The sequence below is a fragment of the Glandiceps talaboti genome, chromosome 4 (genome assembly GCF_964340395.1).
Source record: "Glandiceps talaboti chromosome 4, keGlaTala1.1, whole genome shotgun sequence".
Taxonomy (NCBI): domain Eukaryota; kingdom Metazoa; phylum Hemichordata; class Enteropneusta; family Spengelidae; genus Glandiceps; species Glandiceps talaboti.
In genome coordinates this window covers 28,051,637-28,077,518 of record NC_135552.1, presented here as the reverse complement: position 1 = coordinate 28,077,518, position 25,882 = coordinate 28,051,637, and the positions used below count along the sequence as shown (strand labels likewise).

General features: G+C 34.8%; 2 protein-coding genes across 5 annotated transcripts in view; one reads left to right on the top strand and one right to left on the bottom strand.

Annotated features, from left to right (window-relative positions):
- The window catches only part of LOC144433603 (uncharacterized), a 44,588-nt gene extending 39,110 nt beyond the window's left edge, over nt 1-5,478 (bottom strand). The window contains exon 1 of one of the 4 annotated variants that reach the window (XM_078121935.1): nt 5,349-5,478. The gene's annotated coding sequence lies outside the window, so the exon portion shown is untranslated. Of the gene's footprint in view, nt 1-610; nt 722-3,990; nt 4,064-5,348 lie in introns of those variants that run through there. The other 3 variants (XM_078121936.1, XM_078121937.1, XM_078121938.1) reach the window with 3 other exon arrangements.
- Nucleotides 5,479-5,772: 294 nt separating this feature from the next.
- Nucleotides 5,773-19,507, top strand: LOC144433604 (E3 ubiquitin-protein ligase SIAH1). Its single transcript, XM_078121940.1, has 5 exons — nt 5,773-5,876; nt 10,008-10,249; nt 13,647-13,886; nt 15,083-15,275; nt 16,331-19,507. Exons 2-5 carry the CDS (start codon nt 10,024-10,026, stop codon nt 16,506-16,508), a joined length of 837 nt encoding a protein of 278 aa, XP_077978066.1. The 5' UTR covers nt 5,773-5,876; nt 10,008-10,023; the 3' UTR covers nt 16,509-19,507.
- Nucleotides 19,508-25,882: the final 6,375 nt, after the last annotated feature.

The window sequence follows — 25,882 nt, the reverse complement described above, 5'->3', positions numbered from 1 at the left end:
AAATTTGTATCACAACACACTTATGTATAAGGAGTATTTCCTGTGATAAAATAACGATAATTATTATGAAAATAGAAAATATGCCTTACATGTGTATGACATTTATCAAAATGTCAAATCAATATACAAAATTAAACAATCAATATGACACAATTAATACAAAGAACATTATGTGGTTGGTGTACGATAATTTTAACATGGAATTCTATGAATGTACCAGCAGCATGTAATTACCACTAGATTTTCATTAGATGAGCTGGTTTCCTTACCCTGGGTCTACCTAATCCCTAGACCACTTCAAATACAATCCTCTCACAATGTATTTGCCGTAGGTATTTTAGCAAAGTCTGTTGTTGGGGAATATCCCTTCTAGTTTCTATATAAATCATGATTTAACATCATCATACATTTTTTACAAATGCTTCCAGCAGCTTGTGAGTCACACTAATCAAAATGTGGTGCAGGAAATAGTACACACTGGTGAAATCACTGAAAAACAGACAGGCCAACTGCACTTTAAATGGTGTCCTGCTGAGATATTGCAAGCCTCATGAAACATCTATGGATGTTAACAGCTGAGTGGTTGATAACAAATGACAAAAAAATTTACCTGTTATGTGTCTTTTCCACAGAAACAAGAGTTTTAGATTACAGCATCGCAGTCTAATGATGACATTCACACTGTGAACGATTACCCATAGCTTTGTGCCTCAACAAGAAGGATGTCACTACTCTCTACTACACTGAGCATGTACACTGTTGCTATGGCAACACTGAACCGACTACGTAGGAGCCAGCTGTGTGTCCAGTGATGCGATGACATACAACAATTCATAATAAATGTCAACACTGCAAACACTGACCAAAAACTCAAATAGAAGTGCCATATTCAAATGTTATTATCGACAATATATGCACTTGCCTAAGAACAAAAGAGCAATCACATATTTCCATAAATTATTACATTTTCATGACAGATTTTACTTTTTACAATTTAAGTAGAAACACATGTTTCAGGATATGAAAAAAATATGATTCATATGATCATAAAAACAAACACTGTAAACATGACGTGATGTGGTACCACCCAAGGTAAAACCTTGAAACCTGTTATCAGAAAGACTGACACTGAGTGAATGTCATTTAAAGGCCACAAATCAAATATCAATTATTCTTTAACATTTTTTGGCAAAATATGAAATTGCAATCCATATTTTTTTTTAGAAAAATGCAATATCATATTGTTTATAACTATGATTATGATACTTCCTGTTGTTTTTTGCAAAATATGAAATTGTATTCCATATTGTTAGAAAAATGAAATATAAATTGTTCATAACTATGGTTATGAATTGTTTTCGATCGATTTTGCTAAATGTGAGTGTATATGTTTTTTCTACAAAAATTCAATCTCACACATTTTTTATAACAATAATTAATGATAATGAAATGAACTAAAATCAAAATAATTAAATACTGAAACATTTTGAAATAATTCTTGACAATAAAGTCAAACACTGAAACGTATGTACAATACAAAAATCAATCTGAACCACATACGATAAAATTATGGAAAATGAAACAATACTTATAATTCATACACAAGTGCTCTTCTTCCACTTTTACTTGATTGCATACAAATCATTGCACTTCCATGATGAACATACATAGTCTTATAATACTAATAATTATGAAAAATGAAATCAATCAACTGAATTGAATTAAACACAGTTAATTAAGCTGTAATTAAAATAATATAAAATTAAAATTACATGAATTTAAATAAAATTCTTATATAGTTCAAACAAAATATATATTTAGATTGCATCAATAAATTCAGAGAGTTCACAGAATAGTTTCTAGACACTACTAAGTTTAGCCTCCCTTTCCCACGAAGAATAGTGTGACAGAACTCCATGACATGCAAAATGCTTGCAGTGTTTTCTGCTGCACTATCTCTCACTACACTCATGTAAGTATGGTTGCAGAGAACACTGCAAGTACTCATGCAAATACCACTGAATACCCACAATGGGATTCACATGGAATGGGGTTCTGTTATTAGTACATATATTTATACAATACAGCACATTTCCATAAAAATAATACTGAGCAATCATGTGCTTTCTTGCACAATGAATAATCACATGCATATTATAATTTGCATGAAGGTAAACAATAATGTTTTTGGTATTACACTGCAGTGTAAATACCACTGGTATACATGTGCAATGGTGCAAGTAATCTCTGGTACATTTGTATTATAATTATCAGAACATGTTCATTGTCATTATAAATTTACTTTTATATATTACCCAGGAATAAAACATAGAAATGAAAATTGACTCCTTGATAAAATTTATTTCATTTATTACTTATGAAATGAAACAGCTATAATTATCATCATCATCATCATCATCATCATCATTATCATCATCTTTTTATTACCATTATTATCATCATTGTTGTCATCATCATCATCATCATCATCATCGTCATCGTCCTCATTGTCGTCGTCGTCATCGACGTCGTCATCTTTGTCGTCGTCGTCATCATCATCATCATCGTCAACATTACATGTATATTTATCAATAAAGAACAGTATCAAACATCATCATCATCTTTTTATTACCATTATTATCATCATTATTGTCATCGTCGTCATCGTCATCGCCGTCATCATCATCATCGTCAACATTACATGTATATTTTATCAATAAAGAACAGTATCAAACATCATCATCATCTTTTTATTACCATTATTATCATCATTATTGTCATCGTCGTCATCGTCAACATTACATGTATATTTATCAATAAAGAACAATATCAAACATGAATTAGTCTCAATCTGATTAACATCTGATCTAGAAATCTAGCCGTATTCTTACATCAGATTGGATTTAGTCCATATGTTGTTAACTTTTACTGTTCTAGAAAAGTTTGTAATAAGATTAAAAAAATCAAGGATGGCATTTAGAGAAAGGAAATAAATAATGGAAATTAATATTCTACATTCTATTGTACTATTGAGAGTGATTCTATTTTCATGCAGATTCATTTTGGCAAAAACATTGTTTCCCCTAAATAAGCTAAAATAAGTTTAGAGCCAAAATACATACACTGTAGTACATTCTAATTAACAAGGACACTTATGATTATTCAAAAATTGAATATTCGTGACTGCTTTGTTCCATATTTTGAAAGTATTGTACAAAACAGAAGGACATTTATCTCTTTGATATGCAAATTTCCCAACTTACATTTTTAACATTTCAATTAAAAGTTGTTATTTAAACAATGTGCATAGAAGTTTTATTATCAACATCAAATCAAATCTAGCTAGACTAAGCTGTTGTGTCAGACAATACATATTTTTTTCTTTTGATCTAACAATCAGAGTTACTATAAGTTACCATAGCTTTCCACCCATCTACTATTCAAATTAAAGACTTTTGGTAATCCCTGGAATGTTCTTTGATTAAGAGAACAGAATGATCTATGTATCACAGATTTGAGACATTACGGAAGTTTTTCACCTATTGTAACTGTGTCCTTCATTCAACTCAACTCAATTCATCTCAATCCAGACATGTCTGGTTTTCAATAAGTCTGTTTTCAGATTGAAAGAACAGAAGTCTTTCACATTGCGTAACCTGTTCAATCACAATGGTTTCAAACTCAAAGGAATAACAAGAAACAAAAAAAAACACACTAGACGTTGCAACCGTTTCTACTTTTGTATGTATAGACAGTAACTATCAATTTATCAGAGTTGAAATTAAATCATTACAGTTAGACAGTTTTACTTCAATGTTGCGATTTGTTACAAAGTTTCAACCCTTTTTGGTGAAATGAATATTGACTCCACTAGATTCAATTTTCCCTCCCTTGCGTCAAGTCATAGTAAAATGGCATGATCTTCTATAGTATACTGTACATGTTGAATGAATCACTATATTGTAATTGTGATCATAATTTTAGTCTTACCTATTTACAGTGAAATCTGCCAACTTTGACTCTCCAACGTTCTACTAGTTGTCCAACCTTTATAGGTTCTATTTACAGCCCAGTTTAATAGTGTTGGTCATTGGGCGGGAGCAGATATGAATATTCATGATTTGGTAATTTATGCCTCAATATAAAGACTGGCAATGAGTCATGTGACATCTTCTGCCATGGGCTGGGTCGATTTTAGTGAAGTGACACAGATTGTACGTAAATCATGACGTGTTAACAAATACACCTTTATTACTTTGACATTATTCTATACATGTACTTGTCTGATTATATCGAGACATGAATAATATGAACCCGGATATACCAGAAACAAGTTATTACATACAAAATCATAGAACATATTTGGTACATACCAGCTGTTACAATCAGTTAATCAGTACACAGTGTGTTTTTAAAATTACAGGTATATGTTTTGTGAAGTGTAATTCTATTTGAAATATTCAAGGATTTTGAAAAATAGCATCTATGGAAGAAAAATTGTTTTAAAAAGTCAAGGTGTTTTACCTTAATTAGCCACATATGTAGTACTGTTATTTGATCAAATCATGGAATGATACGGTAAGTCATAGACATTCATATCAAAAACTTTTCTACTAGGTAGTTCTTTCCAAAAATAACAACAGGAAATAAAAACAAATGTTATAACTATAAAGGCAACAGCTATAAGTTATTGGCTATATTTATGAAACTATCAAGACACACTTTCAGCATGACTTCCTTTGCCCCCCCCCCCTCTCCCTAGCCCCTCCTGATATGCAAAAAAAGGTTATTTTTCACCACCGACAAATCTATCTGTTTGTCCTGCAATTTACAAAGGTGAGAGACACTAAGGAGGTCCTACCAAACATTTTATTTGGCAAACAGCTTATTAAAAGCTGTCACAGTGATTCAATTTCTCTGAACTGAGGTTATATGTCTGATGTTTGCCACCCAATTTGTAAGCATAAGTCATTTCAGGTCACTCAGAAATTCAACCCGGAAGTTTCGAAGTCCAAGTTAATTAGTAATTTCTGGTATGCTAATCATGTCGTACTACGTACTACGTATGACAGACTAGCATGATTAGGCGCTGAGCTCTGATTAGGCGGTCACTTTATTAGTATGATCTCAGACCACCTGGTCTGAGGTATGATGTACTGTGACACAACAGGCGGCTAAAGGCCTTAAAACATTCCTTTTGACGTTGTGTCGTGTAATAAATTATGTATCCCAATATATAGTCTGTGTCTGGACGTCCATAACAAGATCAATCGGACAAACTTTTCGAAGTTTTATCACGTTTATATGGCACATTCTGAAGATCTTTTCGTTCGACCCTTTGCACTTACCTTTCGTGGGGTTGCATATAAAATTTGTCGCCATTTTGTAAGACATAAAATTGTTGTGAATGACGAAAATGGACACCGGTCCGCTTGGGCAAATTCCGTTGTCGTCAGCGTCTTCAAAGCGGTCACTTTCGGGTCAAATCTCAGGTGTAAATTGTTTTTTTTTCTTCAAGATAGCCGAGGTTTCTTTTGTCATGCTAATGTAATTATCACGACTGCTAGCGTTACAATGTACGGTTTTAATAAAATATAAATATATTCTGAATTTTGCAGCATTAAGCCAAAGTTATGATATATATTTATAATCAGCGAAACACATGGAAGAAGAACAGAAGAAGCGATTCAGGATTTATGTCTTGTACAGTCTGTCACGTCCCTTGTGTTGAAAACGTCGACGTTTACTGGGTAGCTGTACATCTGTTGTGACGTCACTACTTTATGTGTTCAAAGTACAAGGGGACAGTGAAGCTCTACATTGCTAGCCATGTTTTGGTCCTAAAATCTTTCGTTTACGTTGGTATTTCGCGGCAGGTAAGACTATTTATTGAGCACACCACTCAATAGTTATATAGAAGATAGTTCGAATACAAGTTTAAGCCTGAATATATGCTTGAATTTGGTGAAAATGTTCTCTAGTCCCTGCGAGAAAGTAATATTCGACTCGAGCTTGGTGACAGAAAAAGGGGTCCAGTCAGTCCTATTCTGTCGAAACTCACTCAGAGTCATACGTAATATCGGACTTGAAAGGATTTTAAAAGTTTATTTTGCGAACAAAGGGAGTTTTGGTTTCTCTATATTAAAATAATCACTACGTTTATCCAATGTTATCAAATGTACGGAAAAAAATACTTAGGTCAGAGCCGAGGCCCTCGTCACATACGTTAGGTGCACTACATATCAACTGTATCTGTACTGTATAGTGCAATTCCCATAATTCAAGAGTGCCAATCGCTGATATTCTGCATATTTTCCAAAAAATGACGGGTGTATAGTTATCTCATCAATTCCCAAGTCATATGCTATCTTCCCAAAAGTGACTTGTTTCTAGAAATAACGACTTTTGTACAAAAGCATTGATATTGATTATAAATCTTACGCCTTACACATTGACCTCTCTCTGTCAAGGAGATCGGCTACAATACAAAGCCTACATGTAATCATGTATAATAATAACAAAGAAATTGGTTTTGCCATTGTATATAATAGGCATGTGTGAACTCCAAATTTATGACGTTTCATCAGAGATAGAAGTAAATGGTGACTTCTACATCATCTTTTACTGTTTTTTATTGTTATTTTTCAAAATAGACTGTGTATGCATTGTTGTACTTGGTGTTATTCCAAAATCATAAAGTATTAAACCTATGAAACACCTAATCTCTATCCACCCACTGATATTGCAACCAATATGTGCATGCCAGTCCCATACTTTTAGCAGTATTCTACCTGAAAACATGTCACTTGAAGGCAACCTGTATTCCCCGTAGATACAGTTGCTGTTTTCACACCAGGAAGGGGTTATGTATCGGTAGCCTATGGCTTTTTTGTAAATGGTGTTGGTTAGAGTGTATTTTTAAATTGGTTTGAATCAAAGAAATTTAAAGAAATTGCAAGAGGATTTGACATCTTCCTTTCTTATCTTGGTCAGGAAAACACTAGTCAGTCGAGGAATGGGTGAATTTGCTGATAAAATGTACTCACTTTATGATGGTATTATGTAGTGTGTGGAATAAGATCGTAAGTCCAAGTTATCTGATTGTATACATGTATGCTGTGAATACAGTGATGTGTTTTATTTCTTAATGTTACATGGTATCATTTTGCTTTATTCTCATCAAATGATGTCACTACCTGTTCATATATGTCAATGATCACTTGGAGAGATACTAATATTACTAGAAATTATTTTTGCTGTCGATGATTTGTCTGATGTTTTGATGAGATGGACACTGTATACTAGTATTTAGTGGAGGAATATGCTGAAATCTGTTCTGATGAGTTTTTATTTAACTTGTATGCTTGGTTGTCAGAATAGCCATGTGATCTGTTTCAGCTCCAATGTTCTATTCATTTCTGATGGTCTAACAGACTATATTTGGAAGTCAAAATATGATGTTTAGTAGTCTATGTGCCCTGGACTACTGCAATTTTAGCAGTCTATGTGCCCTGGACTACTGCAATTTTAGCAGTCTATATGCCCTGGACTACTGCAATTTTAGCACTCTATGTGCCCTGGACTACTGCAATTTTAGCAGTCTATATGCCCTGGACTACTGCAATTTTAGCAGTCTATGTGCCCTGGACTACTGCAATTTTAGCAGTCTATATGCCCTGGACTACTGCAATTTTAGCACTCTATGTGCCCTGGACTACTGCAATTTTAGCACTCTATGTGCCCTGGACTACTGCAATTTTAGCACTCTATGTACCCTGGACTACGTCTGATTTTGAGTCGTGTGTTCTACTAGTTTAGTAGTAATAGTATCAGTATTTACCACTTGATACTATGTCTGAATTTAGACAACTGTGATTGAACTGCATTGTCAACACAAGGCAGCAGAGGCAAAATAGGTGTATTACTACTAAATACAAACCAACAACCATGTGGGACAACAGAAGTTTAGTACATTTTGTAAACAGTCCTTGTGATATGTGGTAATAAAATATGCCCTATTTACCAAACTAGTAAAGTAACACAACATTACAGGATGTGAATTTTATGCATGCACTTCAAGATAGGCAGATTTAGCAAATAGCACTGTTTCAGCTAGTTTGTTCAAATTCCATTGGTCTAATAGACTACCACCTCATGAAGAATCTAGATACTATGTTCATAACTATGTTCAGTATTGTGTGTTAACTGGACTATTGCTAATATGATGCATTGCTAAGCCTAGTTATAAGCTGCTTTATCACACATGTAACAAATTAAACTCCTGTCTCCAAGACTGAACTTGAGACCAAGAAGTCATCCCAAGGTCTTGAAATATCATTGGTAAAATCACTCACCACTCACAGTTCTTATATTTGTACTCAAGGCACCTTCAGCACCTGTTATAGATCGATAAGTTGTGAGCTACATCTGGAAAGTGAAGTAGCTCCTGAGGCAATGACCATGATAATCTACTTTGCTCTGCCAAAGCTTCAGGTGTATACAGTATGTGTTATGGTGTAATTTTCAAATGATTATGCTTAGATCTCTTAAATATTATTCATCAGAAAAAATCTGTGAAAAAGAAAAAAACCACATTATATTATAGTAATTAATATATATTCAAAATGTTTATTAGAGCATAGACCCTACACGTGTAGGGTCTATGATTAGAGCAAACAACATTGAACTTAAAGCAGTGATAAAAATACTAGATTGGTCAAAATTGCACACATAATAATAGAAAACAGGCGATGTTTATTTTTGTAAATCTGTTGAGGAATCCTTTTGGGGTTTGGTATTATGTTGGCAACACATGTCACTCAACAAAGTAGTGTACTTCTGCAATGACTTAACAGGCTGTTACCATGTTTTCAAAGCTCTGACCACACACATTCATAAATACAATAAAATTACTAATAGTGGTGACAGTGTGTGCAATCTCCATATGAAAATTTACCTGATATTGTTAATAGTGGCAAGTAGCAACATATTTCATGATAAAGTCTTCATAATGATCTGTTGTTATGATAATCTGCAGGTCTACCATGCTTAATTGAAGTATTGTAGGACTCATGTATTCAAGGAAGGAAACACTTCAGTGTTTCAAACAGCTTTGATATCATATCCCAAAGTGAAATATACAAACAGCTATGAATTATTTCATTTAGTGGAGTCATGATGGTCAAATGAAAAGAGTTGCTTGTTTGAAATCTGCTGGTTGTAGATTCAAGCCTTACCCCTGCCATTTGCTTCTGAATGGTTCAAGTCCTTGGGCAATATTTGAACCACGCTTGTGTTCCAGTCAACTCAGCTGTATAATTGGGGACCTGGTAGGATAGAGGTTTCAATGTGAATGCTTTAATTCTATGCGCTTACTGAGGCAGCAACGGACTGTATGTTCCCCAATGATTTGAAGTACAAAGGGCTGTTGTGGTCCTATAGATTTGAGCAAAGTGTGCGAATGTGCTATATAAAAATTAACACTTATTATTAACATTATTACCTTTGTGTGCCTGCAATACCATATAGTAGAACTTTCCACAGGGTAGCATTCCTTTTACAAGTAATTGTAGAGCATTATGCTCATAATTACCATATGTTACCTCCACCTCGTTAGAGAATTGTTATTTCAAATGTTAGTGATTTTACCTAAGTATTAGGGACTGTATAATTTAACTTCTCTAGTTTGTGTGTGTGTGTGTGTCTGTGTGTCTATGTGTCTATGTGTCTGTGTGCATGTATGTGTGTGTGTGTGTGTCTGTCTGTCTGTGTGTGTGTGTGTGTGTCTGTGTGTGTATGTGTCTGTGTGTCTGTGTGCATGTATAGTGGTACAGTGTACCAGTCTAACCTGTTATGGACTTGCAACATTTGTATTGCACAAATGTAAATCTGACCATAATTGTTAATCTTTTGTGCCAAAATAAGTAACTTTTCAAGCTAGTTTCATGGTGATTTTGAATTCTGTCCCACATATTAAAGTTCTTGATTTATTTTCATTATCTTTGTAGGTAGCACAGACCACAAATGCAGAACATGAGTCGGCAACCAACGAATGGGAAATCTGCCAGGGGACCAACACCAACCGGTGCAGCCACCCCAGCTTCAAATCAAGACCTAGCTAGTTTATTTGAGTGTCCTGTCTGCTTTGATTATGTCCTTCCACCAATTTTACAATGTCAGGCTGGACATTTAGTCTGTTCAAATTGTAGACCCAAACTTTCATGCTGTCCAACATGTAGAGGTCCACTAGGTAAGTAGCTCAATACTTCCACCACAAGTCTTAGTTAGTATTCTTTAATCAATCAATCAATCAATCAATCAATCAATCAATCAATCAATCAATCAGTCAGTCAGTCAGTCAGTCAGTCAGTCAGTCAGTCAGTCAGTCAGTCAGTCAGTCAGTCAGTCAGTCAGTCCATCCATCCAACCATCCATCCATCCATCCATCCATCCATCTATCCATCCACCCACTAGTCAGTCAGTCAACAACCAATCCATCAATCAATCAATCAGTCAATCAATCAATCAATCAATCAAAATGATTCATCGTGACCTTTCTTTAAGGTTAAGATTTGAAAAAGAATATGAGTGGGTCGTTAGGCTGACCCCAGTTAGATTGACCTAAACCTTCTTGACATTTAAGGGTTTGAAGTTTACTTCTTATAATAGTAGCCTATCTAAACCACTAGTTTCAAGTTGGTCATGCCACAGAATGAAGCTTGTGGCATGGTCTAAGTTGAATTACTGTCAGTGCCTGCCCTCTCTGGTGCACACTAGAGCAAATTGAATCAATGGACACGGCATGAAGTGTCTACCAAGTCTTTGCTAGTATTTAAAAAAATGATATGATCCATGTGGAGCACAACAAATTGTATACGAGTCTAAAAATTAAAAAGGAGTGGTCTTTTGACCCAAGATTACTGCTTATATCAAGCCTATAATGAAACTTTTGCAAGATAACCCCGCAGTGATGGAAAATGTTGCTATATCCTGCAGAAATAGCATTATGTTGTGAGTTTCTGATTCCAATATTGAATGAGAGGATATTGCCTCTGAGATTACTTAACTGCACATCACATTTTTATACATATCAATTATACATTTCCATCAGTGAATGATAACAATACTTTGACCCATGTAAATGTCAGTCATAATAATTGAAGAAATAATAATCAACAAAATAAACACCTTTCACTGGTAAATCCAGGGTACAGTCAGGTAACAACATAATACATACTCATCCCCTTGCATTTCCAGTATTGTATAGGTATATGTATAAGTACACATTGACATAAGCTCTACTACTTACATCTAACAAGCTGACTGATTGTCACATGGCAGGTCACTGAACTCAAAGTGTCATTTATAGGATGATGTACCGATATACAGTTGTATTTTGAAAAGGATATCATTATCGGAAATGCATACATACTAATGAGCCTAAACATGGCATTGTATTATTTCTTTGTTTTACTCATTTTTTTTTCTTTTTCATATTTTCCATATGGTATATTCACTGATGTTATGTAAGAATTAATTGTATTCTGAAATCAAAATTTTAAAAACCTTCATGAAATATCAAAGTAGCCTTGGATGTTTTGTCAGTATTCTTCATAGTTTTCTATTATCTAGTCCTTCCTTAAAAAGAAAAAAAGAAATCAGAGTGCTTGTTTAGATAAATTCTACAACATAAAGGTATTTTTGTGTAACCTTTGTGGATATAGAGTTTAGAGTTGATTTTAAAATAGATTCTGTTTCAGGTTGAGTACATATGAAAAAATGACCCCATGGAAAAATATATAATACAGGACTGAGGTCATCAGAATCTGACTCAAACTAAGTATATCCTAGGGTTGATCAATAATGCATTGTTAGCTTACAGAAAAAAACAACCTCTCATACACAGTGATTATCAATTACTAAGTAAGTACAGACATTGACTTGGATTTTTAAATAGATTTTCCTTCCTACACTTGGTATGGGAATGACAATAATTAATCCAAATCATTGTCAGTATATTTATTTTACTTTTCATTGAAATTGTGAATTGTTTTATTTTGAAGTTGAAAATAAATTCTTTTATTTCTTGGAATTATTTACTAGGTAAGATATATAGGAAGATAAAAGACCTAAATTGTAATTCATATTGTTATTTCAACTAGCAAGATCATTTTCTATGACTCATCTACTGTCACACTGTCATATACAGATTTATGAATGAGTAATGATAAATACTGGTATAATGATGTACAGCCAATATGTCGCTATGTAGTCCGTGACCCTTTCTAACCATAAACCATGAATCTCTGAAATAAATCCTTGCTGAGATTGAGTAAACCATGAAAATGAATGACTTTTACATATCTGCCTGATATCTGAACTGTTTCCAATTTATTTGTTGACCCTAAATGTTCAGCCTGGTAATTTAAGTACACCCATAAAAAATTGTAGTTGAAACCATATCTTTAAATAAAAGATGTATGTAAGTTACATTTAACCTTCCACATTTCTGTGTATAGGATCTCATTTTCACTGTATTGCTGTTTATAATGCAAATACAGTTTTTTACATAGAGGCTACATTAATATTCAAGATAAGTGTCCTGATGTTCAAATTTTATGTTCAAAAGACATGAAATAGAACTTGTGTATGTACAATACAGCACATTTTAATACCCATGTTCCAACCTAGCAGGATGTCAAGTATATGAACTAGGTCTCAGTCATCTGTACAATACAAGCACATTTACCCATGTTCCAACCTAGCAAGATGTCAAGTATATGAACTAGGTCTCAGTCATCTGTACAATACAACCACATTTACCCATGTTCCAACCTAGCAAGATGTCAAGTATATGAACTAGGTCTCAGTCATCTGTACAATACAACCACATTTACCCATGTTCCAACCTAGCAAGATGTCAAGTATATGAACTAGGTCTCAGTCATCTGTACAATACAACCACATTTACCCATGTTCCAACCTAGCAAGATGTCAAGTATATGAACTACATGTGGGTCTCAGTCATCTGTACAATACAAGCACATTTACCCATGTTCCAACCTAGCAGGATGTCAAGTATATGAACTAGGTCTCAGTCATCTGTGAAAAGAAGAAGTGATGCACAAACAAATGAGATAATAGTTTAAATGATACGAGGATGTAGTCACTATATAAATATGATACTTTCAACTATCTTGAAAGCTTACCACAATAGACATATGAATAAAACACACATTGACATTTTAAAACCTAGAAATTAACATTCATAGTCATCCCGAGTAATTGTCATCATTTTACTTTTCAGATATTGAGATGAAATATTCACTGTTTGTTTTGACTTGAGTAAGTTTTGCTTCAGGCATGATGATATAGGTTTTATACGAAGTATGAGACAGAGATCAGTTTTATGTTTGTGTCATGTTCACAAATACTCTTGTTGTGTCCATCACTGTAAACCCACATTTTAAAAGCATATCAATCAATGCTCTGCTACTATCTCTGTAAAAGAGAATGCAGCCTAAAATGAGTAGGTGTTTTATTGGTAGATCATCGATTTGAACTCTCAGTTCTATCATAACAGTTTATCTAAAGACTTCCCTCTGAGATGTTTTAGTTCACTTGACCTTTTTTCCCCTGAATTACAGGCAGCATAAGAAACCTTGCAATGGAGAAGGTTGCACAGACAGTCATGTTTCCTTGTAAATACCAATCATCAGGATGTCCAGTTACACTACCCCACACAGAAAAGGCTGACCATGAAGAAGCCTGCGAATATCGTCCATACTCCTGCCCTTGTCCTGGAACGTCATGCAAATGGCAGGGATCGTTAGATGCAGTTATGCCCCATTTAATGCATGCACATAAAAGTATTACTACATTACAAGGTACAGTGACGCTTATATGCTTTTATCACCTACATATTTCAAGTTGTCCATCTGCAACGTTAGTGTCAGGAAAGAAAAAATGACAATGTATAAATGTACAATGATGTGCCCTTACTATAATATCAGATATGATGTTTCTTCTGGTATTATTAGATTTGACCTGAACTTTGACCTTGACCTTTGTAGGCCAAAGTCAAAATCTATCCTTGGTACATGCTTTGTAGTGTTTGAATGAGATGGATGTCTTTAAGATTTTATACATAGGGCGTTCATGTAAGTTTTGTCTGAAACACGGCTATATTTGACCGAAAAGTATATGTTTAATAGTTGGGGAGATTTGTCTTTAATGAAGACTTGTTTATTATTATCTGTCCTTGGGCATATGTGAACTACACTTGATTTACTTGCCATATGAATGGGTATCTGATAGGATGTACTTGTTATACAACAACCAAAAACGTTCTTTCCTTGCTCTGATGTCAAATTTTGTAGTAGTTCCAAACTGTGAGCATAAATAATTTACCTAGTATATTCAACTAAATCACTTGTCTTTCTTCAGCTGTTATTGTCTATGGCTCAATGACATAGACTTATCATATGAGTGATTTAGCTGAAATCTATTATACCAGGTAAATTATTCACACTCTGAGTTCAAAACTAATGCAAAAAAAATGTTCTACAACAGATTTTATGTATGGCAGCAAGCATTATTTACTTCCCAAAGAGTTAAGAATTAGAGCGGCCCTTTTTAGTTTAATGTCTCTCATGACCTGACCAACCCTATATTTCATCAATCCTATGTAGTATATTTATCTATGTACATGCCTGTAAACACTCTGTACTCACTTTATCTTTTTCTATGTAGAAGTTAAGTTATACATGACAATGAAAATAAGTGATTGTGAAGGTTCACTCTTCAATAAATAGAGTTCATGCCATTTGGGTTCTACACTCCAGGAAGTCCATGAAAATCCTGGAATTTCAAACTAACCCTGGAAAAAAGTCCAATTGCCTGACAACTAAACTTTCATTATGGTAAAAATCAAAAAATAAATGTGATATTGCTAATTTCAAAAATGCTCTTGGGAAGGAAAATACTTCCAAAACTTCTTACACATTTCATGCAATTTATGCAACTTCAAAGGAATGACTAGATTCATAAGATCCATTTCTAAACTTTGTATTCTCTGTTTCAGGTGAAGATATAGTATTTCTTGCAACAGATATAAACTTACCAGGGGCTGTAGACTGGGTTATGATGCAGTCGTGTTTTGGCCACAATTTTATGTTGGTCCTTGAAAAGCAGGAAAAGTATGACGGCCATCAACAGTTCTTTGCAATAGTACAGTTGATAGGGTCAAGAAAACAAGCAGAAAACTTTGCATACAGGTAAGTTAGAATGATATGAACATTATAAGTTCCAAGCCCTGTTTGTTATCAGTCCTTTACATCATCAGCTTACAGCATATCATACATGGTGGGAGAAAGTGATCTGACAGAACCCCATGATGATAACCTCATGAAAATAATACTACAATGCATGCACATGATTTGCTGTACATCATGGGGTCAATGTGCATACATGTTTACATACAGATATGCATACAGATATGCAGTAACGTTTTCAATGTTGCACTGCATTGCAAACAGCAGTAGTATACATATGCACTGATGTAACTAATCACTGGTATATTTGTTATAATATACAAAAAGCAACTGCACCTACTACAAACAGATATCTGAAAGAAATCACTTGTAACCTTTTTAAAGAAAGAAGACCCTTGCAGATTAATACAGGTAGTGGGGTTTTAAAAATAAAAGTATATACACACAGGCCTTATTGTCCATGCTGTAGAAGCCATGGAGAGCACTTTTAGATTTACTGGGTTGTGAGAAAATTGATTACATCTATTAACTTTGTAATCCAGAAATAGTCATATTATACCAAATCACAGGTAGTCTAGTTCCTATACTACTATCATCTCCACTCACGTATAGGAAAAGTCGTTATTCTAGTACAGAAATCTGTGCTACCCCCAACTGCGTTCATATAAACATGATGATGTTATCACATCCCCACGTGATTTTAGTTTCAGACTGGAGAGGTGGAGTTCGCTTAATGAGCAATTGTCTACAGGAACTAACCAATTGCAACTGCCTGTCAATTTGTGATGGATTACTACTGACATGCATCGTTTACCCTTCGCCCAGCAGGGATAGGGTGGGGGGTATCACAGATTTCTGTGCTAGAATAACGACTTTCCCTACACGTGAATGGAAATGATAGTAGTAATCATAACACATCATATAGGAACTAGACTAAATCACAGGTGACATTATACTAGATATAATTCTCAGTTTAGCATATTAAATGATACTTTGAAAAGTAATCTCCCATATCTGTACATCTCAAAGAATGACACATGTCTTGTCATCTTCTCCAGGCTGGAACTTAATGGTCATCGCCGAAGATTATCATGGGAAGCCACACCCCGCTCTATTCACGAAGGGGTCCAAGCTGCCATTATGAACAGTGACTGTCTTGTATTTGACACAAGTATTGCTCAACTGTTTGCAGAAAATGGAAACTTAGGAATTAACGTGACTATTTCTATGGTGTAAATTACATGTACATTTATATGACTGGTGAGCATTTGGAGGAGAGAAGAGGAGAGGGGAGGGGAGAGGAAATGAGGGGGCAATAAGTATTTTCTAAGCTTGAGTGGGTATCCTGAAATATTTAAAGGGCTACTATTGGGATGAAAAATATGAACAAAAACTTGGGGGAAAAATAATTGAGTGAGAAGATATTTGTTTCTTTTTTGAACTTATAAATGTGCAAATTGTTTTGTTTTTGTTAATGGCTGTATAGATATTTTGTATAAAAAATATATGTAAAATTTGCCAACACATCCCTTTCAACCTGGATGAATATATTATATTCATAAAACCATTCTTTATAAAGTTCAGGTATGGTTTTTCTGCCATTTCTACTCAAGTTGCAACGTCATTGTTACTTTAGCAATTTGAGTGACAAGTACTTTCTCCTGATTTAAAGCAAATGGGTGACTTGTCACCGAAGAATGTCGTCATTTTACAGTTTATCATGGCAAACAATGTAATCTCTAACTACATATTCTCCAAACCAGACTCATGTATATACCATTGTTGTCATTTCAGGCTGATTCAAATGTCATATTAAAAATCTACTTTGTTTTTTAACAGCTGAATTATAACACCTGTAATAGTAGTCAATCGGAAGCTAATGGGAAGTCTCCTCTGATTGGCTCTCATTGAGTACAACACCTTTGCATTAGCCAATCTGAATCTAGGTTAGGAAGGCTCTCATTGAGTACAACACCTTTGCATTAGCCAATCTGAATCTAGGTTAGGAAGGCTCTCATTGAGTACAACACCTTTACATTAGCCAATCTGAATCGAGGTTATGAAGGCTCTCATTGAGTACAACACCTTTGCATTAGCCAATCTGAATCTAGGTTACAAAGGCTCTCATTGAGTACAACACCTTTACATTAGCCAATCTGGATCTAGGTTACAAAGGCTCTCATTGAGTACAACACCTTTACATTAGCCAATCTGAATCGAGGTTACAAAGGCTGTCATTGAGTACAACACCTTTGCATTAGCCAATCTGAATCTAGGTTACAAAGGCTCTCATTGAGTACAACACCTTTACATTAGCCAATCTGGATCTAGGTTACAAAGGCTCTCATTGAGTACAACACCTTTACATTAGCCAATCTGGATCTAGGTTACAAAGGCTCTCATTGAGTACAACACCTTTGCATTAGCCAATCTGAATCTAGGTTACAAAGGCTCTCATTGAGTACAACACCTTTGCATTAGCCAATCTGAACCTAGGTTACAAAAGATCAATCAGAAGATGTACTTGCAGTGTGTACAACATCTTTAAAAGAGCCAATCAAAACATAAGTTTCGAATTTTAATGATTAAGCATTCTCTGGTGGTAAGAAGACCATATATTAGCCAATTAAAAATGTGGTTGTAGATTTTATCCAGAAGATGATTGGCTGAGTAAATGTAACACCTGTTTAGTAGTAGCCAATGAAGGTATGCGTATATAGTGTATAACATTTCATCAGCTAGTCTTTGAAGAGTGACAAATCTTTCCACATTTTTTGGACAAGGTAAAAGTCAATCTTCTTGTCACAAATCCACAAGTAATTCATATCAGTTATATATGGAACTTTTGTCCGCTGTAAGTTAAATATTTTGCAAGATATACTTAGGACACATTTTCTGCATACAACAATCATTGAATGTATGAAATATAGATTTGAAAAGAAAAAAACAACAACAAATGTTTAATGCGTTTCTAAACCAAAGTTGGTATTTCTGGGATGAAAAATATTTTGTTAAATTATTTTCAATTGATACCTTCTTAAAATTCTTTTGAAGTACATTTAAAGCATGCATGTGATTTTATCTTGTGTGTTTATTTTGCAATGGAACGTTTGAGAATTTACACCTAGTCTATTTTTTGCAATAACTTCGTTTCTAGTTTTAAGTGATATTAATTAACATGTTTTGATACAACTCTTTTGTATACAAATGTATATGTTTGTATGCAATAAACACTAGAACCCTAGGACAACTGATTCTGAAATTTATCTACACATCAGGTCAGTAACCTTTTGTAGCAGACTTGCACATCATTGACATTCACTCCCTTTGTACAATATTTTGTCATCATTTTATCCACTTTGCATATGTGTGCATAGCATAAGCAGAATCTAGCACCAGATGCATAAAATATTAGCAGTTCTTTTACCTTCTGAATTATATATGCATAATAATTTCATTATTTGCATAATGACTGCATTTTATGAATACTATTTGCATAAAATAAGAGCTGTATAATTGCAACTGAGATGCACTTTGCCAAACATGGAGCTCTGTTGGAAAGACATTATGATCCATAGTTTCAAATTTGGTGTTCCATCAAAATAAAGTTCTGCAACATGTAAATTTGAATTAGCACACTCTGTTTTCTGTATTAAAACAACTTAAAATAAAAACATTTTGTTTCTTGTGATATACTTTTTTCCTAGTGTAGAGCATGACTGTGCAGCCATCTTCTCTTCAGCACAATTGTTTTCCTAGATTAGAACCTAAACTCTGTCAGAAGAACGATTGTACATTTGTGTATGAATGTAGGGCTTGAATTTTACACATTCAGTGATTCAGTGTCATGCGAAGATATTTTGGGAAAAAGTATCAAAACCAAGACACTGATGCTGTCATACTCGGGATGATAATATTCAAAATTAACAATAAAAATTATGTTTTTTCATATACCCTGCTTTTTGCTAAGATGGAACCTCCAAATCAGATCAAAATCACTGTGTCAGCAGAGCAACGTTACTGATGGAGTTCAGAGTACATTTTAGGAAAGCAATTTGTGTCTTTGGGTAATAATAGAACCACAATAATGTAAAAAGTGTAAATACTTGCTGCCATGTATCGGTTTACTACATACTTGCCAAAAAAACAGTTGAATATCTACATTTTTTTTGTCAACATAGTTTTAGAAGTCAATTATGTGTTTAGATGTAGAGTTACTTAGTATGTGTATATGATTTACAGGGTAGACAATTACATTATATATATATATATATATATATATATATATATATATATATATATATATATATATATATATATATATATATATATATATATATATATATATATATATATATATATATATATATATATATATATATATATATATATATATATATATATATATATATACACACATACACACATACCAAGTAACTATATACAGATGAAACTCACCCAAGTAATGTAGAAATTAAATTATATTGAGGAAAAAAAGTAACACGGGTAGAAAGGTACACACAAGGACGACACACGGAATCTACCAGTTGACACATTAGCTCTGCTGGCTAGAGCATTCTGGCTAGGGGGTCGACTCCTACATGTGGTACTTTTTATACCTCAATCTCTGTTCATTTATATATATATATATTATTATTATTATTATTATTTTAACACAAATATTGCAATGTGACAGACTTTACACCAGATAGGTTTCTAATATTTTGAGTTTATCTCATCATTTCTTCTACAACTGTGTACAAGTAACCAGTTCTATTCCATATTAGTCTAGAGGCTATTCATTGGTTTTGCATCTGAAGATCTCGCCACTCACGTCTAGTCAAATGGATCTAATCAAGTGAAAATCTAGCTTGACTACATGCTTACAAAAAGTGTGAACAGCACATGTTAGTAGTAATCCATCACACATTGATAGGTACTTGTATTTGGGGAATTTATTCCAGAAAAACACAATCCTGATATGCAAATTATGTGTACATTGTAATGCTCCTGTCAATTTTGAATGCAAGTCAGATGATGATGTGATAACGTCATTGTTATCCCATCAAGTTTGAATGCAAGTCCCATGTTGATGTGATAACGTCATTGTAACGTCCCCATCAAGTTTGAATGCAAGTCAGATGTTGATGTGATAACGCCATTATAATGCCCCCATCAGGTTTGAATGCGAGTGCCATGTTGATGTGATAACGTCATTGTAACGCTCCCATCATATTTGAATGCGAGTCCGATGTTGATGTGAGAACATCATTGTAACGCCCCAACCAGGTTTGAATGCAAGTCAGATGTTGATGTGATAACGTCATTACGCTCCAATTGGATTATAAATACAGCTGTTGATGGTAATTTAACATTTATCACAAAATGTTGTTCTACATGCACCCATTTGACTAGATGTGAGTAGCATGATCTTCAGATTCAAAACAAACAGATAGCCTCTAGACTCTTCCCTCTGTATTATGTTCAGAAACTTTTAAATTGTGTTAAACTTGTAGTTTTACTTACCAACAGGGGAGTACCTCTCAGGACCATTTGTCAGTTTAGGTGTACATTTTTTATATATCATAGCACATGTACGCTAATCTGTTATAGTACAGGTAGTGGTGTACATTTTACGATTGACAATCTAAGACATTATCATGTATAATTTTCTATGTAGAAAGTTCACAACTATTCAGTGTTTTCCCAGACAAATATGAATTATGAATTCTGACACACCAATACATTATGTGGTGTCTTACATAATATTACACAATAATTCACCTATCATACTGCAAGTTAAAAGTGAATTTTACCCCACATTGCATAAGATAGTGTGTAAGGTATGCCGTGATGCCCGGGCACATTGGTGAACCACTTGGAGCCGGCTGATGCGGGCAGAGAGACACAGCAGGTCTTGCAGTCTATGCACATAAGATTTAATTTGATTCTGCGAATCCTTCTTCTTTTAAGTAAACAGCGCCATCATGAGTTGATGAAAGGTCATAAATTTAGTCTCATTTAAATAGCTTTCAGATATTACAATGTATTATTATTTCAATGTTTTATATGCTACTGGATAAGTCTGTACAAAAGTATTACACATCAAGAAGTAACTTCGCATGAGTTGCTTACTTCACCACTGTACATCTACTTGATTTATTAAAGTGTATGACTCTTTGGAAAGGTCTATTGTTATCTTTGTGAATGTATTAGGGATGCAGAGTGTGCTGTAGTTAGAAAGGTCTATTGTTATCATTTTGTACATCCCAACAGAGCTATAGAGGACTATATGAATGATGGGTACAAAAGGTATAAAAATGATGGGTAGCTAGTACAAGAAGTATATGAAGTGGGGGTACCTGCTACAACAGTAATAAATGTTTGGTACCTAGTATGATAGACTTACTAATGATGGGTATGTATGGGTACCCAATAACAAAAGTATAAGTGGCACAGTACAGTACAGCACAACACAACACAGCATAGCACAGCACAGTACAGTACAGTACAGTACAGTACAGTACAGCACAGCACAGCGCAGCACAACGCAGCGCAGCACAGCACAGCATAGCACAGTACAGTACAGTACAGTATATAATGAAGGTGAAACTCTATATTGTATCTATGTTGGGTCAACTTTGTAATAACAATTGTAATCATAGTGCTGCAGCATACCTGTTACAGTTCTGACAGCACAGTATAATGTACTGACTTGCTGCAACAGCACAGTTACAACAATGTTGGCAGAATATTACATACCTGTAATCACTGTAACAAGACTTGGTAAGAGACTTGTACTTTAAACCTAGGAAGTGACTGCATAGTCTATATTTGACTACTGAGTATACAGCTAAATTGTCTGCTCACTGGAAATGTGACTGCCGTGTGTGACTGCAACATATATTCTTATCTGGTATTGGAATCACAGATCCATCAAGTACACTCATTCTTATCCGGTAGTGAAAACACAGATCCATCAAGTACACTCATTCTTATCCGGTAGTGGAATCACAGATCCATCAAGTACACTCATTCTTATCTGGTATTGGAATCACAGATCCATCAAGTACACTCATTCTTATCCGGTAGTGGAATCACAGATCCATCAAGTACACTCATTCTTATCTGGTATTGGAATCACAGATCCATCAAGTACACTCATTCTTATCCGGTAGTGAAAACACAGATCCATCAAGTACACTCATTCTTATCCGGTAGTGGAATCACAGATCCATCAAGTACACTCATTCTTATCCGGTAGTGAAAACACAGATCCATCAAGTACACTCATTCTTATCCGGTAGTGGAATCACAGATCCATCAAGTACACTCATTCTTATCTGGTATTGGAATCACAGATCCATCAAGTACACTCATTCTTATCTGGTATTGGAATCACAGATCCATCAAGTACACTCATTCTTATCCGGTATTGGAATTACAGATCCATCAAGTACACCCATTCTTATCTGGTAGTGAAAACACAGATCCATCAAGTACACTCATTCTTATCCGGTAGTGGAATCACAGATCCATCAAGTACACTCATTCTTATCCGGTAGTGGAATTACAGATCCATCAAGTACACTCATTCTTATCTGGTATTGGAATCACAGATCCATCAAGTACACTCATTCTTATCCGGTATTGGAATCACAGATCCATCAAGTACACTCATTCTTATCCGGTAGTGAAAACACAGATCCATCAAGTACACTCATTCTTATCCGGTATAGTATAGTATAGTATAGTATAGTATAGTATAGTATAGTATAGTATAGTATAGTATTGTATAGTATTGTATAGTATAGTATATATAGCATAGTATAGTATAGTATAGTATAGTAAAGTATAGTATAGTATAGTATAGTATAGTATAGTATAGTATAGTATAGTATAGTATAGTATAGTTTATTTGACATAAAATAATGTAAAAAATACATTATCTAGAGTCACAACATACAGAAACAACAAATATATGACTGTTTATCAACACTGCATGTTCATTTGATGATCTCAGCATATGCCAAGTCTCTATTCATGAGCTGATGAGACCATCATTATTTGGACCTTCTACCCTCAATCACCTTCCTAGTATTAAAACGCCTGGCTAAAATGACAAAGTGTTTTCGCCTGTGCCCGGATATAAAAAGAAACGAAAATGTACAGCTTTTACTAGAGGGCGTGTATATACATGTATCGTAACGCTCGATGCTCGACAGTGCGCTCTCGTCCCGTGTCCATCTCGCTCCCATATCATCTCGTTCCCATTATTATATAAGGTCGTATCAATATTGTGCTTAGCATTCATTGTACAGAGTTGTCTAAATCGGGGGTTCTGAATGGTTTAGTGACTAAATTATCAAAGAATCAACTAATACGATTTGTTGGTCTGGACTGGTTTTGTAGTATCTAACAGCCTTAGTTTAATCTTGGAGTAATTATACTGACAGCATACTAGTAATTACTCCAAGGTTTAATAAAGGAACAGGCAGTATGGGGGATTGGGGACAAAATATTTTGATCAAAAAGATTTTCGCAGCCCCCCCCCCCCCCCCCCCCGCATTTACACACTCTTTACAAAAATCATGTAACCCCCACCCCCTACAATGGTCCGAAGCATTTCTGTAGACCCTACCACAACCACAGAAGATCACAGAACGCTTCACATAGATTTTTATATGTAGAAATTTACGGTACACCCCTGCATGTTGGCGATATACAAGTACAAATGTACATGGTATACCATAACACTACAGTTACGTTGCCAATCCACTTCAGAGTTCATAACAGATTTATTTATACACAAATGTGGGCTTCACAAGGAGAAATCTCGTATCTAGCTCTAACTTATACCTGGAGATGCTTACCCAGCAGACTCCCACCCCCAATCTTGTTTGGTGAAAACTTTTTTTGAATAAGGGAGCCTTCAGTATTTACAATGGGGAGGGCCGGAGTAAATCACACATGGTCTGTGAAGTAAAACATGACCCTCCCCCATTCTCCATATTTTGTAAAAAGTGACCCTCCCCTTTGTCCCACTTTGTAAAACATGACCCTCCCCATCACAATTGCATATACTGAACGTTAATCAATATTCCCATTATATGCATACATACAAATTAAATGATTTTGACTGTATTAGAAAGCAATATTTGTACATATAAAGTGACAAACAGTAAAAGACTGGCTAGTTACCTTTCTCTTATAATCATACACAATTGTAATGCAAAATATGACCCTCCCCCAAGAACAGGTTTGTAAAATGTGACCCACCCCCGATTCCTCCGGCCCTCCCCTCCCCTTGTAAATACTGAAGGCTCCCCAACGGACATTTAGGAGGCTATTTAGAGGAATAACATATCAACCTGTACACTTTATTTAACGCCATAGAACTCTTGAAAAACATTTCACCTACGTCTTAATAACATAGAGTTACATGTAAATGAAGCTTACATTATTGTGGCAAAGCCATACATCCTCATGGCTGTCACCTGCCGATATAATTTACATTATAGGTAAATGGGATATATAATTGTGTACAATTTAAATGGCCATTCCGATCCTGAAGATTGATTTGGTTCAGAGAGCCACAAATCAATAGTTAAATATTCACCACCCTTTCAAACCACCAAATGTTTCAAGCCTCTCATGCACCTCAACCATTCGCACATAGATTTTTTTAATGATGATCCCATTTGTCCTATACTCTCTGGATGCCTCCTGCCGTACAAGCTGCCCGTCCCTTAATAAACCCATAACTTATATAAATGTTTGAATGTCCCCCAGTTTACATCACGAATGTATATACAAATATGATAAAGCTTTCTTCATCACGTGACTTTCTTACATTTGCATACATGGTATTGTGATATGTATCACGGCGTTACATCATTATATTTGCATTGATGGATTAATATTATATGCGTTGGTCAATAGACAATTGTATTTACAGATACAGTAATCAATTTGCTTTATTTTTCATTTTGCTATCAGCTATCATGATAAATACACAAGGCCGGTGGTAGCTGCAATAATTGTAGCGTCTTGTTGCGGTTTTGTGGTTTTTTTCGTCTGTTTTGGTGACTTTTTAAGTTTTTGTGTTTAACCCGCACCTAAAACCTAATGTTAGGTGCGGGTTAAACACAAAAACTTAAAAAGTCACCAAAACAGACGAAAAAAAAACACAAAACCGCAACAAGACGCTACAATTATTGCAGCTAGGTTTTTGTGTTTAACCCGCACCTAGCACCTAATGTTAGGTGCGGGTTAAACACAAAAACTGAAAAAGTCACCAAAACAGACGAAAAAAAACACAAAACCGCAACAAGACGCTATAATTATTGCAGCTAGGCCGGTGGATACTAACAGTCTTGACTCTTGGTCTAAACTCCAAGCTTTGGTAATGCCTTATCACTGGGTACAATGTATACCCCGGAGTATACCGTGTCATGAGTTACCCACATCACGTATGACTGCAATGACTCCTTCATTGAAAGGACAGCAATATATACTTTAATAGTCAAGAACGTATTATGTTTCAGTTCGATGTTCAGAGGTCCACAAAACACACTCGTCAGTTTCGATTCACACGTAGGAATTAAACT

Bases quoted from the DNA above. Each gene is read 5' to 3' on its own strand.
- LOC144433604 (XM_078121940.1), top strand. From the start codon at position 10,024: ATGCAGAACATGAGTCGGCAACCAACGAATGGGAAATCTGCCAGGGGA. The intron at 10,250-13,646 runs GTAAGTAGCTCA...CCTGAATTACAG, and splicing joins AACATGTAGAGGTCCACTAG to GCAGCATAAGAAACCTTGCA. The intron at 15,276-16,330 runs GTAAGTTAGAAT...CATCTTCTCCAG, and splicing joins GCAGAAAACTTTGCATACAG to GCTGGAACTTAATGGTCATC.